At 34.7% G+C, this 15,113-nt stretch overlaps 1 protein-coding gene across 2 annotated transcripts in view; it reads right to left on the bottom strand.

Annotated features, from left to right (window-relative positions):
* Positions 1–15,113, bottom strand: part of ATP6V0A4 (ATPase H+ transporting V0 subunit a4) — a 65,956-nt gene continuing 50,843 nt past the window's right edge. For both annotated transcript variants that reach the window (XM_074267805.1, XM_074267804.1), the window contains exons 15-21: positions 13,581–13,699; positions 12,199–12,415; positions 8,212–8,313; positions 6,321–6,437; positions 3,812–3,929; positions 1,941–2,112; positions 1–685 (exon numbers count right to left, since the gene is read on the bottom strand). In XM_074267805.1, coding sequence (XP_074123906.1) covers positions 592–685; positions 1,941–2,112; positions 3,812–3,929; positions 6,321–6,437; positions 8,212–8,313; positions 12,199–12,415; positions 13,581–13,699 — 939 coding nt within the window. In that variant the 3' untranslated portion in view covers positions 1–591. The remainder of the gene's footprint in view (positions 686–1,940; positions 2,113–3,811; positions 3,930–6,320; positions 6,438–8,211; positions 8,314–12,198; positions 12,416–13,580; positions 13,700–15,113) is intronic.

Below are 15,113 nucleotides of genomic sequence, written 5' to 3'. Positions count from 1 at the left end.
GTGAGTAACTCAATTAACATTTATTATCTTTAACATAAAATTTAATACACATAAACAGAAAATCATAAAAAGTACTTTCTTGACAGATAGTGAAAGATAGTGTGGTAGAATAGACTAAATCCCAGCCAGATACTCAGTATATATAGCTTCATTGTCCTGGCTCTGCCACCAGCTTCGCCAATTTTCCTTTGCTTCTCCTAGTTTCTACATCTGTAAAATGGGAAGAGGGCAATGTCAATTTTAATGATCTCTAATGCCCCATTTCTGCTCTAAATATTCCATTAATAAGCTTCTCTTTCTTTGTTTCTTAAGCATCCTGTTTACCTGATTCACTATTTAGGACCTCAGTTTAGTCCAAAGACCTTTCTCTCTCTCACTCTCTCTTTGGCCTATAAGAGCAGAAATCTTTTGTCTAGGGTATGGCTAAATCCAAATAGACCTCAAGGCTTAGAACCAAATAAAACAAAGTTTTATGTGTCAGGTAAATCCAGAACAATGACTCCTTTGAGCTGCCTGCTTAGGACTGATTTTTTAAAAGACTGTTTAATTGAAAGAGAGACTTGATCCAGGAAGTTGGGGAGCTACTTAGGTCTATTCCTCTGCAGTGCCGTCCAGGATCACTTTAAAAGAGAAGGGAGTAAACTTGTAGCCGCATCCAGTGTAGAATTTGTTCTGGAACTCAACCCTAGTGTCAGAGATTAGAAAAGGCAAGTTAGTCACATGTTGGCTAAAAGTTAGAAGCTTTAAGACAGTTAAGAACATTTGTAAAAGTTGAGCACGTGGTCTTAAAAATGTACTAGATGTGGACAACTGATAGCCAAAAACACTGTCCACAGTAATTACTTGAATAATGTTGACTTTCTGTCTAGCCTTTCTACTATTCTAGATCTCCTTCATACCAGGCCCCTCCCAATCTCCTCTAGCTTTTCAAAATCTCTCCTCCCTCCTTCCTTTCTCTTACTCCCTTCTTGTGGTTGTTTCCATAAGTAAAATACTTTATGAGAAAATTTATTGAAAAAAACAAAACATATTCAAAAAATGGCTCTCACAGAAATATTGTTGAGGTAATCAGAAGGTAGTGGAAGTGGGAGAGGGACTGTTAGCTGAGAAGATTGCTAATTTCTGAGAGATGTATACATAATTCCCTCTTTAGAGGAGAAGTGATTATTCAGGAATTGCCATAGTTATACTCATAAAATAGAAATAACGACCAAAATTTGAATGGGGATCAGCCCTCAAATGAGGTATCCTAGAGTCACACAGCACAAATCTTAAGAGACTAACAGATTTGTCCTCATTTAATGGGATAAGGTGGCTAACTCAAGTGCTGGATTCAAAATTAGGAATACTTGTGTTCAAATCCTATCTTAGACACTCAGTGGCTTGTGAGATCTTGGACAAGTCACCTTAACCTCTAGGTTTGCCCATCTGTAAAATGGGCATCTACTTCACAGGATTATTATGAGGATAAAATGAGATCATTCATGTAAAGTGTTTTGCAAACCTTAAACTATCATGACAGTCTCCTCTTCTATGATTCCCTGATTGAAACATTTTGTTCCCCACTGAGCACTATGCTCTTTATGCTCCCTTCTTCTCCCCTTCCCACCTAGGAATAAGTTGTGAACTTACCCTTGCAAGGAATCTATAGTATTATTTATTTGTTGTTGTTGTTATTATTATTATTATTATTACTAGATACTCAAAAGAGAGTTGTCTCTGGGGCTACTTATCCCCAATTTACAAATGAGGAAACTGAGGCCGATAGAAGTTAAATAAGTTGCCCAGAGCTAATGTTTGAGATCAGATTTGAACTCAGGTCTTCCTGACTCCAAATCCAGAGCTCTATCCACCCTGCTACCTAATTGGGCCAACGGAAATTATAGATACAGAAGTTAACATATTATCATAAGAGATTTGAAGGTATGAGCAACACCTACCAGTGAAGTCGAAGTGCATGTAAGAAGGCTGAGAGACCCTCCATAACCAGAAGGATGGCTACAGTCAGAATAGCAAAGAAGGCAAAAATGATGAAGACCCCAATGAGACCTCCCCAACTTTTCTGGCGGAGGCCAATGTTCATCACCATAGTCCAGAGCACTTCTGACAATTCTGCAAGACAAGAGGGGTACAAGCTTAACTAAGTAATGTCTCTCCTGATAAACACAAGAGGCCACCTAGTTGGGTTACTGCCCTTCATCTATATAGGAAAATATATGCCTTGATGAAAACAGCTAGACTGACCTGAGTCCCTAGATAAAAGCCTTGAAATCTTCAAGGTAATTTTACCAATCCCTATGCTCATCGGGTTATGGGTGCATTCAAAGGCACTTGGGCCATTACCCTAGGTTGTGAGACTTCTGTTTCTCTTTGTTCTCCTGGAAAGAAAAGAACAAGAGCCCAAAGTACCAAGGGTAATGATGAAATAGACAAGGCACAAGCCTCCTTGGGACCTTACATGACAGTTTACCTTCTTTCCTCCTTTTTTCTTTTTTTTTCCTTCCTTCCTTTCCTTTTTTTAAACTTTCCCTTCTTTTTTCCTTTACTTTTTCTTCTTTCCTTTCTATATTTTCTCTCTTTCTTTTCTTCTTTCTCTCTCTCTCTCTTTCCCCTCTACTAATGCAAAGCTAAAATTATTTTGAAACTTGTTATTTTGGACCACCAGGATGATTTCAGAAAGGCCTGGAGAGACTTACATGAACTGATGTTGAGTGAAATGCGCAGGACCAGAAGATCATTATATACCTCAACAACAATACTATATGATAATCAATTCTGATGGATGTGGCCATTTTCAACAATGAGATGAACCAAACCAGTTCCAATAGAGCAGTAATGAACCGAACCAGCTACACCCAGCAAAAGAATTCTGGGAGATGACTCTAAACCACTACATAGAATTCTCAATCCCTCTATTTTTGTCTGCCTGCATTTTTTATTTCCTTCACAGGCTAATTGTGCACTGTTTCAAAGTCCGACTCTTTTTGTACAGCAAAATAACTGTATGGACATGTATATATGTATTATATTTAACTTATACTTTAACATATTTAACATCAGTCAACCAGCCATCTGGCTGGGGGAAGGGGTGAGGGGAAAGAGGGGAAAAGTTGGAACAAAAGGTTTTGCAGTTGTCAATGCTGAAAAATTACCCATGCATAAATGTTGTAAATAAAAAGCTATTTAAAAATTAAAAAAAAAAAAAAGAAGAAGAAGAAAGAAAGATGCATCCTGAATTGTAATCTTGTTGGCACTGGGAAGTCATTTCAACTTTGTCTCAGATGTTTTGGCTATGAAATGATATTTTGAATTGTTGTATGAGGTAACATATACTTTAACATATTTAACATGTATTGGTCTACCTGCCATCTGGGGCAAGGGGTGAGGGGAAGGAGGGGAAAAGTTGGAACAAAAGATTTTGCAATTGTCAATGCTGAAAAATTACCCATGCATATATCTTGTAAATAAAAAGCTATAATAAAATTTTTTAAAAAAAGAACTATTCTGTTTTCTTGTTGTTTTGTCCTAGGCTTTTCCTTTCCTGTTTTAGAGATAGTAACAGCCCAGTCTTCCTAAAGCCTGCACTCTTCCCAGACTCCATCCCCAAACCCCTAAAGCTTTAGAAAAGAGGTAGCTATTTCACTTTAGATGTATGTGATACTTTATAAAGGACTCTTCCCTTCTTGGAGAGGGGATACAAATGGAATAGAAAAGTCAAACTTTACTTTGATATATCAGGACCCTTCCTCAGGCAGCCACCCTGACTTAGCAATTTAGAAGTGACTGAGATGATCAGGCAATAATCACTCACGTGAATGAGCCAGGCTGAGAGCCCAGAGTCGAAGATAAGATGCTGTGTTGGAAATGCAACCCAGGCAATACTCAATGGTGTGGATAGCTTGGTGGACAAAGATGTCTCCAAAATTGAACTGAAATGAACAAGAGAATAACTATTTTTGGGACCACTTTACTCTTTTCCAAGAGAAAATGCGTAAGTTTGTATGCTGACATTCAAGAAAATGGAAATGCAAATGCATATAATTAATACACACACCAAAGTAGGTAGATGAAAGTTTCTGTCCTCTAAGAAACATTAATAATTTAAGTTAGGAAAGAAGAAACATACATATGCACATGAAATTGCTACAGAAGGAAAAAGTAAAATGGTAAAATGATTTTTTTAAAATAAGGATATATATGTATGCAATCAAAAGGAAGAGAATAAGGTCAGCCTGAGTTCATTAGGCAAGTATTTGTAGAGGACTTGAGTTTCTATTCAGGTCTTAAATGGTCTCAAAATGGGAGTAAAAGGGGAAATACCTTCTAGGTTGGAGAATGAAATAAATAATAGTACCCAAATGAGAATGAATAAGCTATAGGATGGGGAAGAATTAGGCTATAGAATTGGAAATCATCTATAAGACATATAATAATAAGACTTGCAGGAAAGGAAAACATTTGGAGAAGAAAGAACAAAAGCCTAACATATGAGCTTTGGACAATATCTACAGTTAAGAGGCAGAAGAAGAGACCCAAAAAAGGAAGCAGAAGGTAAATCCAGTGCTATTATGAAACCACAGTATTTCAGTGGAGGCAAGCTTGGGGAGAATTTCAAGGAAAGGTTGATTAACAGGTTAAATACGATGAGCACCTGGAAAAGCCCATTGAATTCAGTCACTAGTTCTTGGTAACCTTTGAAAATGTAGTTTCACCCAGCTAGAGCTACCACAACTAGGCCTATACCCTCAAAAATTTTAAAGAAAGAGGAAAAGGAACTGTATGTTCAAAAATATTTATGGCATCTCTTTTTGTGGCAGCCAAAAATTGGAATCCAAAGGGTGTCTTTTAACTTGGGAGCAGCTAAATAAATTATAGCACATGAAAGTCATAGAATATTGTACCATGAGAAATGATGAAATGGATAATTTTAGAGAAAATTGGGAAGATCTCTGTGGACTGATATAAAACTAGGAGAATAATCTGTACAAAAATTATACAGGAGAAACATTTTTTCCCCTGAGGCAATTAGGGTTAGAGACTTGTCCAGGGTCACCCAGCTAGTAAGTATTAAGTGTCTGAGATCCGATTTGAACTCAGGTCCTCCCTGACTGAGGGGTTGGTGCTCTATCCAATCGCCACCTAGCTGCCTCAAAAGAAACAATTTTGAAAGACTTCAGAACTCAGATCAATGCAATGAAAATGACAAGTCCAAAAGAATGAAGACAAAACATGTTATTGTACTTCTGACAGAAAAATAACAAACTTAAAATGCTGAAAGAGATATATATTTTCAGACAAGGCTAATATGAGATTTTTTTTTTCTCCAACAAACTATGCAGCTGCATTTAAAGATGTTAGCAATATAATATATATACTTATTCACCCACCAGCTGAGTTGTTGTTGACTTTTGGGGGGGATAGGGTGGGGTTTACCTTTTTTTTGCTTGTTTTTTCATTTGTTCCATGTGGGGAGTATAATGGGAAGATCAGATACTTGTTATATAAGTAAAAATAATATGTAAATACAAAATTCATATAAAGAGAATAAAGATAAGGTATTTAAGGAAAAAGGGCTCTAACCCATTGTATTTTGAAGGAAGAGAAGGGAAACAAAAACATTTTCAAAATAGGGAAAATCTATATATGTTTTCTGGCAAAAAGGAAAAAGCAAGACTGAAGATATTAAAGAGGAAAAAAGCTTGAGAGTACAAATGAAAGAATTAATTTTGATGAAGAGAATAGGTATAAAACAGTGATAATAAAGGAAAACTGCACTTGATTGCTTTAATCTTGATCAATAGAAAATTGTGTTTGTGTTAATGTGTTAATGAAAAGGTGATTTAGAATTCTTATAAACCAAAATGACCTAGAACATAATTTTTATCTTTTTTGGAGTTTTTTGGCAGGCGGGTAAAGCCCATGGACTTTTCTCAGAATAATAGTTTTATTTTGTGAAAGTATTTTAAATGCATAAAACAAATAATACACAGGAATATAAGGAAACTAATTAAATTGAAATATAGTTATCAAAAAAATGTTTTTAGTTTACACATCCCAGGTTAAAAATGGCTTGTTTAAGATTTTGACAATATTGCCAGCCCTTAGTTAATTTTTGTACCTAAAATTGATAAAGTGATACTACCTAAAAGAACTCATAATTCAAATTTTTATTAGTTATGATTGTGGTTTTTCATGTTTGGAATTTTGTTGTAAAGGTTATAAATAAGATGATTTGAAAACTTTCATGATATTTATTAGATTCTCCTTTCTAGTCTAATCACATACAACACGAAAAGGTACCCTTTCCATTCCCCAAATACCTCCTCTTCATGGTCATCATGCCCCCCATGGGCACCAGAAGAATTCTCCTTGCCAGCACTCTTAGAATGACTGGACCCATCTGCCCCAGTGTCTGCTGCAACATTGGTAAGAAGGGCCTGCAATCATCAGAAAATCAACAAATATGAAAATGGCAATTTAGGTTTTCCCTTCATTAAACCAATCCCTTACGTTACCTATATAATAAATAGAATCTAACATGTGCATAACTACTACCCAATTGAGGTAATTCATACAAATATTGTATTCTACTATCAGAAATAGGACAGCTAACAAATGCTTATCCAACATTTCCAAAGAGGTGATATATTGGGTTTAACAAAGTAAAATAAAAATGATATCAATATAAGGAAGAGGGGAAAAAAGGAGAGAGGAAAGAGTAGGAGAAGTAAATAAAATTTAAAAAGTTGGGGCAGAAATATGGATGAAGGCTAGAGTTCATGGAGCAAAACATTGAGAAAAGGATAGAGACTGGACCTATGACCTCAGTGGAAAACAGTATTCGCAAGTGAGGAAGCTCACTTCACCAGCACAGAATGGAGAATATATGTAACTTATAATCTATTCATACAACCAGTATATGTCAGAGGCAAGATTCGAACCCCAATATCCATGGCTCTATATTCATTATGACATTTATAAAATAAAGTTGGCTAACTAAGCTCATAGGAGATCTTGAATATCATCAAAAGGATTTAAAATTTGGTAGACTATTGAAAACCATTGAAAAGTTCTGTGTGGAAGAGCAGAATAAATAAATCTATGCCTAAGATTCTTTTGGTAGCAGTGTGAAGAATATATTGAATAGTAATTGAATAATAGGCAGATCTATTAAAAAGCTATTGCAATGGTGCAAAGAGATGGTAATAAAGGCTCTGCTGGTTTGGTGACATTAGGAAGTAGAAGGGATGAGAGATATTGCAAAGATAGAATCAAGAGAACAATGAAGAGAGAGGGAAATAAGAAAGGAATGTGAAGGGATTAAAATAAACTGACTGCCATATGATTTTTTGATTAAACACTCAATATTTTTTAAATGACTTAAATGGAATTTCAAAACATTGAAGTAACCTGGAAAATGTTATCCTATTACATTCCACTCAATCATCCATTCTTGTAATAGAAAATACAGGTGATTTTTATTGGATTTGGTGATACATCATGGGATTTCTTTTTGTTTTCACTCAGAAGATTAACTTTCTTAATTCAATCACTGGAGTGAGTCTTCCCCCCAGTACACACATGCAAAGAGCTAAAAACTAGAAAGACAAATGGTTGGAGATACTGTCTGAAATTAATATTAGGCTACATATAATATTCAAGACTGGCAATCAAACAAATTTGGCTTTGCTTACACTTATTACCTCTCACAGATCTTGTGACACAATTTAAGATACCTAAGTAACTTATTATAATGAAGAACTCCTTAACATAAACGATATAGCAAAATGTAGCCTTATTATTCAAAATGAATAAAACTGAATAGGTATACATTTGAATCATTTAGCATCATTTCTAGATTCTATACACCAACAGGTTTAACTTAGAAAAACTGTCCTAATTAATACCTCCATTGGAACTTCAGGTGGAATGACAGACTCAATCAATTGAAATAGTTCTTATTCTCATGGAACTTACAGGAATTAGAATAAGAGAAAGGAAAACTACTATCACTAAGCCCAAGTGATGAGGTTGTACCATGTCCCTGAATTGGCAGCTCAGTCATGGTCCTTTCTTTAGTATTTATCAATGTGAACCAAATCTGAAAGAAGCTCACAAAGGATATACCAATCCCCAAGTATTTTCCTTTTATACTTACATACCCACTTCTTTATGGATTACCCATTCCAAGATACATTCAATAATTCTTACCTGAGATTTACGGTGTCTAGCTCTAAGGATAAAAGGCTTTATCAGGAGCATCCATGGCACAGCAATCAAAGCAAAAATAACCAGGAAACTCTGGACTTCTTGCTATCAAAGACCAAAGAAGGAGATACTGTTATTCTACTATGGTTACACAGCTATTAATTACCCACTATATCTTATCATGTAACAATAGCTATCAACATTGTATATCATTCTTTTATTTTATATATTCATACTAAAGAGGCACCAAAGATACCTCTTTTTTCTACTTCATCTCTAGAGTGGGTGGTACTCCTCCTGCTTCCAATATTCAAAAGTCCAACTCAGTGAGAGAAGAGATTTTTAAAAGTTTAGAGGTAAAGGCAAAAGGGAGGAGAACTTGAAGCTACCTGTCCAAATTTAAAATCCCTATCTACCATCATCCTTTGAAAATACCATATTTAATTCTCCATTCCCTCCCCTTTTGTACTTTTATCTTATCTTGTTTTGTTAAAGCAAAAATGTGATTTCCACTTTCCTTCCCCCATCCCACCCCATTCAACATCATTTCTCTTTTGAAAGGTCCTTCTATTGGCAAAAATAGCAAGAGGCCTTCTAAAGATTTAGTCAGGACAATTGACACTTTAGCACTTCTCAAACTTCTTCAGCTTTTCTCATCAAGCTTTTAGAGGATCAGGCAAGGCAAAATTATTCTCTCCTAGGAATTTACAAAGATCATCTTAATTGCTAGTTGTGGGAGAAATTTACCTTATAATTTTTACCTTTGACCTGGTTTTAGCGGTAACATAGGTCAAAAAAGAGAGAGAGAGAGGGAGAGAGAGAGAGAGAAAGGTGTGTGTGTGTGGGGGGGGTTGGAAAGAAAGGAGATGAGAGATTACTTGAATGTATACCTGGGATTTGCTGAATCAGTGTTCAATTATATATGGTACTTCAATCATTCATTTTGGTTCTTCTCTAAATGGCAATACTTTTGTATGAATGAATTATAGGAATGACTTACAGAACATAGATCAAGCTAGAGTGAGAAGGACTTTATTTGGCTCTCTTTATAAAGTAAAGGATAAAGGGCATTTCACTAGAACTATACAAAAAACATTCATCTTAATTATCTATCTAAGGTCAGATAATATCTATAGAGGAGAGGTGGAGGAAAGAACAGAAAATATATTCAAAGTATTTGATTAGTCTTCTATGTTTAAGGATTTTTTTTTTGTTTGGTAAAGGCAACCTTGGATTAATGTTATTAAACCTTGAGAGTGGTTGGTGAGCTGTGACTCCTTGATATGAAACACATGACCTGAGAAATAAATCCAACAACAGTTTCATCTCTCAAGAACAAATTTCCTCCTGAAGAATCTAGCATGGTGCTTTTCAAATTATAGGGGCTTCAAAAATGTTTGCTGAATTTCAGTTTCATTAATATGAAGCAGATTCTACAAGCACACCAAAAAGGCATAGGAGGTCCCCTGACCAACATACAAGTAAAGAGGTAAGAAAAGCCTTTTTTTTTTTAATTACAAACTCATTTGTGAAACACTACAAGGAAGAAAAGAGAAAGATTACAAGCATTATTACTTCTCAGAATGATGAAAAGCAATGAAGGGGAAACGAACCTATAGAAAATATGTCAGGAAATCAAAACAAGGCATTGATAGCTTAACAGTAGAAGAAATACAACACACAGGGAGAAAATGAGACAGATTAGTTAGTGACTAATTCTCATTACCAATAAGTGGTGCTATCACATTGTAAGTCCCCTTTAGAACCCAAAGTACTAATGAGAACATGGAAATGTACTTTAAAAAGAATTTCTATACCAGAAAACATACAAATAGAAGAAAATGTGCTTGAGGAAGCATAATTTTGAAAAATTGGATAAATTGGTTTTTAACTTTTCAGAGTACAAGACCAAATGGCTGGTAAATTTTAAAAAAAAAGAAAAAAAGAAAAAAGAAAAAATACTGATACTGTTACTACAAAAAAAAAAAAGAAAGAAAAAGAAAAGAAATTGAAAGTACATCAATAATTGCCTTCTTTCTCATCTCTTTAAAATCTTTAAGAAACCCAATTTTAACAGCAATGTTGCCTGTCTGATACAATCTAGCTGCCAGTTGAGGTGCCTATGGGACTTTTTTTTTTAATCAGTGCATGAGAAATCTATAATGAATTATCTAAACCTTTGTTGACCCACTTATATGTTTAACCTGAATCTCCAAAAAATAAAAATTGTCAGTGACCCAAAGGGTAATATAGACTCAGCACATGAGCAGAAGAAAACAAGTTATCAGAGATGACTTGTTAGCAAAAATTCGAATGAGGAAAAGTAGTCAAGAGATTTATGATCAAAAAAGAAGGTGGGCAGTTTTGTGGCAAGATCAATGGGTAACAGAGGGATATCCAGCCTAAGTGCTATTGCATTGATACAGCACACACAATGGTCATGAAACATTAAAAGCTACTCCAGAAAGGCTTGTGAAAGATACATTTAAGAATGAAAATAAGAATCACACAGGATGAGAGACATAGGTGGCTTGAGGACACAATCACTGGACAGAGAATTCCCAGTAAGATCATTCATCAAATGAAATATTGAAGTATTTAATTAAAAATGTAAATAGTTTAAATGGGGGTGTTTTATTTGGAAGTTTATTCCATATTTGATTTATTTATTAGTACTTGTTATGAATGTTATTTAGAAAGATCTGTATCCTGTGGGAGAAAAAAAAATGTCATGAAAAGGAAAGGTTTTAAAGATCCACTACAGAAAATCATTTAAGCAGGTGAAGAAAGTCAACCATTATATAAAACAGGTTCTCATAAAAATTCTTAGAACAAATTCTAGATCACTTAGAAACTCTAGATAATCATTATCTATGTTGTGTTGTATTTTTCTTTATTTTGTTAATCATTTTCTAATTACATTTCAACCATGCTTCTTGCTAACACATTAAGTCTCATAGGTGATGAATTTTACACTTCTGAACTTAAACTTTCATTTTATAGAAGAAACAATTAGTGCCCAGAGATAAAGTGCTTTGTTCAAGGATACACAGAACAGGATACAAAGCTAAATCTCTACTAAAGTGTCCAAAATGCAAAAATAATTAAGTATTTATCTCTTCCAGATTCATATATATAAATTTTAAAAAATAGATTGTTGGCTATTTGATAGAGATGCTGAGATAGATGCCTCTTATGCAAAGTCTTTCCTGATCCCTCCCATTGCTAGCCTTCTCTCTCTGGAAATTACCTGTACCATACTTACTCAAGCATACATGTTATTGTCCAGTAAACTGTGAAGGTAGTCAGTCTTATAGTTTTATTTTTGAACTATTTTTTGTACTTCGACTGGCACAATGCCTCACACATAAGGATGGGCTTAAGAAATGCTTACTGAATTAAAAAATTTGAGGTGTAAGCACTGGGAGACTATCCACTGAAGAACAATTAGAGCTCATCAGCCTCAATTTGTAGGTGAGGAAGTAATTAAATTAATTAATTTAAAGGGATTTGTTCAAGGTAACATATATATATATATATATATGCTTCCTATAACATCTATCATCATTTCTACCTAATTATCTAGGAAATGGATTGCTGGAATGAATATAGAAACAAGAGAAAATGGAAGTTGAACTCAATTCAGTCTCATTTCTGAGACTTCTTTATTTTTGGAATAAAACACTGGATTCTGAGAGTCTGAGGAGCAGGATTAAAATCCCATTTCTGATACTAACTACTTGTGTGATATCAAACCAATAAATTAACCTCACTAAGCAAGAGATTCCTCAACTGGAAAATGAAGAATTTGGACTAGACTGGTCTCTGAGACCTCTTTTAGTTCTACTCCTATGATTTTGCTATCATCTTAATTTATATAAATTCAATTCATGTCAGCTTTTCAGTAGTATAGTCATTTAAACCAAGGAACATTTATTCATAATTACAATTTAAATTTTCTTTCAAATGCATCAAGACAAAAATGAATACCTGATGGGCATACAAGGGCTTATTGGTTGGATCATCATAATTGAACAGGAACATGTTGATGAAATGGATGAGAATACTTGGGGCACTCCGGGATGTGTAGACATCATACTGGCACCATTTAAAAATGATCATAAAAACGAGGTAGCCAAATAGACAAAGGATAAAGATCATCTCGGGAATGAATTGTAGAACAATATTTATAGTTTTCTTGAAATATCTGTTTAAAAAAAAAAAAAAGAGTAGGGTGGAAAAGAAATTTAAAATAAACAACCAGAAGAATATCTTCTCTGTAGGGATCCTGGATGACCTGCTTAGATGAAATTATAAGCACTTCCTTAGCTAATAAAGTATCTCAGCAGAGATTTGATATTCAATTCATTTTCCAGACTTCATATTTCAAATTATGGCAAATCTCCATGATAACCATTCTACTGCTTAGCAAAATCATTCATTCTAAGGTTCACCAGGGGATTGAAAATCATTTAAAGACTTAAAAGAAATGAACAAAGAAAGGAAAGGAAAAATAAGAGAAGGAAAGGGAAAAAAAAACAGATAGTGGGATGAGATAAAGTGGGGTAGAGAAAGTCAATGAGAGAAGCATCAGCTATCTCACTGCCAATTTCTATGCTATAGCTTGGTCACTTGCTTTAGAGAAAGGATTTTTAATCTTTTGTGTGTAATTGACTCTTTGGCTAGTCTGATGAATTCTCAGAATAATGTTTTTCAAATACATAAAATAAAATTTGTACAAATACAAAGGAAACCATGCAGTCATCAAAATATTTAAAAATTCAGGTTCATTGTTAAGAATCTCTGCTTTTAGAAGGTTGACAATCTCAAAAGTGGCTTTGTATATTGTATTCTTTAGATTCTATAGACTAGGAATTCAGAATTAACAGAACAGATATCATCAAGGCTAGTCAGAAGCCATCAAATTGGAGCTCCATGGAATTTTCCATCTGAGAAGCCTGAGAAAAGCAATGGAAAATCTTATGCCAGTTGTGTTTAGGTATAAAGCCTTGGAAATTTTCTTAGGATTGCCTTATGTAAATACCAGCACCAATCTCCCCAAATCCCAAAAACCATAGCCTATTATGGTCTCCTGAGCACCCATATAGTTCACCTGCTGCTTAGACAGTCATCACCTATGACAAGGTCAAGAAGAACAAATTTAAACCAATATTTAAGATAATTAGTTACTTTTATGATCAGCTAATATTAAACTAATATCCCTATTGCTAGACCAGTCAAGAAACATATTTTATTAACTACTGCCAAGCTTTCTTTCACAATGAGACCTAGAGATAATAATTAAATGGGTAAAATGTTGATTGGTCAAATTATTGATTCTAATAAACACATAGTTGAAATATAGAACTTACATGTGATTGAAAAGGCTAAGAATAACCCCAAAAACCATCTGGATGATCCCCAAGATGACAGACATTTTCATTTTATAGGAATTCAAAAATGTGAGTTTGTTTGCAGCAATGTTCCAGACCTAGATGGAAAGATATAAGTAAATATATCAGAAAAGGATTTAAGAAAGGTTTTTGTTTTTTACCTGGGAAGGAAGTAGGCTTTCTATTTCTTCCATATTCCTTTGTTTAAAAAAATTAGTTAGGTAATTAATTAAAAATTATACTATTATATTCAAAATACATTGTAAAGATTCAGAAGAAAGGGAAGGGGGAAAGATTCTATCATAAGTGTTATGTCTTTCCTATTTTCTGTTTTTTCCTTTTTTTCTATTTTCTAGATGCAGCTTGGTGGCACAATGGATAGAGTGCTGGTCATGGAGTCAGGAGGATCTTCAGGAAAGTCACTTAACCCTATTTCCCTTAGTTTCTCATCTGTAAAATAAACTGGAGAAGGAAATGGCAAATCATTCAGTATTTCTGCCCAGAAACCCCAATGAGGTCACAATTGAGAAATGATTAAACAACATTTTTCTGTTATTAGTAGCAGTTTCCAATACTTAAGATCTGGAATCCATTTTAACCCTTTCCTCTAGGACAGGAACAAAGATTTAAATAGACAATTCATAAACTCATTTATAAATGCAACCCTCTTTCTTCTGGATACAAGTAACCAAAAGTCTTTGCATTTGGAAATGCGAAAATGTCAGCATAGTTGATGTCTATCTACTCATTTCAGTAAGATTTGGGTGAAGGAAAAGTACCAGGGGACAGGGTTCTGAACCTTTGATTTAATTGGCGAAAGGGACTCTACAAGGAAAACTTTCTTTTCTACAACAGATCAATAGCAGCTACTCTGCAATTCACACCCTTAGAAATTTAGCAAACCTCTCAGTAATGAGAGGTTTTGTTAAGGTCCAGGATGACACATAAAGTCAGTCTGTGTCAGGCAGGAGGTGAACCTAGGATTTCTTGGATGCTCAGGACATTGGATACTCCATCCACATTACCACATTGCCTCTCACGTTCTCCTAGACATGGTATAAACTAGGATTTCTTAAACATTCTTTCCACAAACAATGCCTTTTTGCCCTAGAATTTTTATGTAACCGCTTCTGGAATCTGAGCTGAGGTATTTCTGGCAAGGTCTGTTCATGTGCAATGCAAAGTGCTCATGTCCTGTACTCAAAACCTAGACTGCAAGGAAGTTGAGGGATGCAACATGGGCAAGTGCTACCAGAAACACCTCGGTTTTGAATGAATTTTTGGTCATTGCATTCAGAAACCTTTTACTGTTGCCAAATTTTTCATGACCCTCACATTCATTGACAGAACCTCATATGCAGTTGAGATCCAGAGTTTAAGAAGCTTTGGTATAAACAAAGAGCAATGCTTTAAATGTAGCAAGTAGGGGCAGCTAGGTGGTGCAGTGGATAGAGCACCAGCCCTGAATTCAGGAGGACCCCAGTTCAAATCTGCTCTCAGACACTTAACACT

The sequence above is a fragment of the Sminthopsis crassicaudata genome, chromosome 5 (genome assembly GCF_048593235.1).
Source record: "Sminthopsis crassicaudata isolate SCR6 chromosome 5, ASM4859323v1, whole genome shotgun sequence".
NCBI lineage: Eukaryota > Metazoa > Chordata > Mammalia > Dasyuromorphia > Dasyuridae > Sminthopsis > Sminthopsis crassicaudata.
This window is presented reverse-complemented; position numbering and strand designations above follow the sequence as displayed.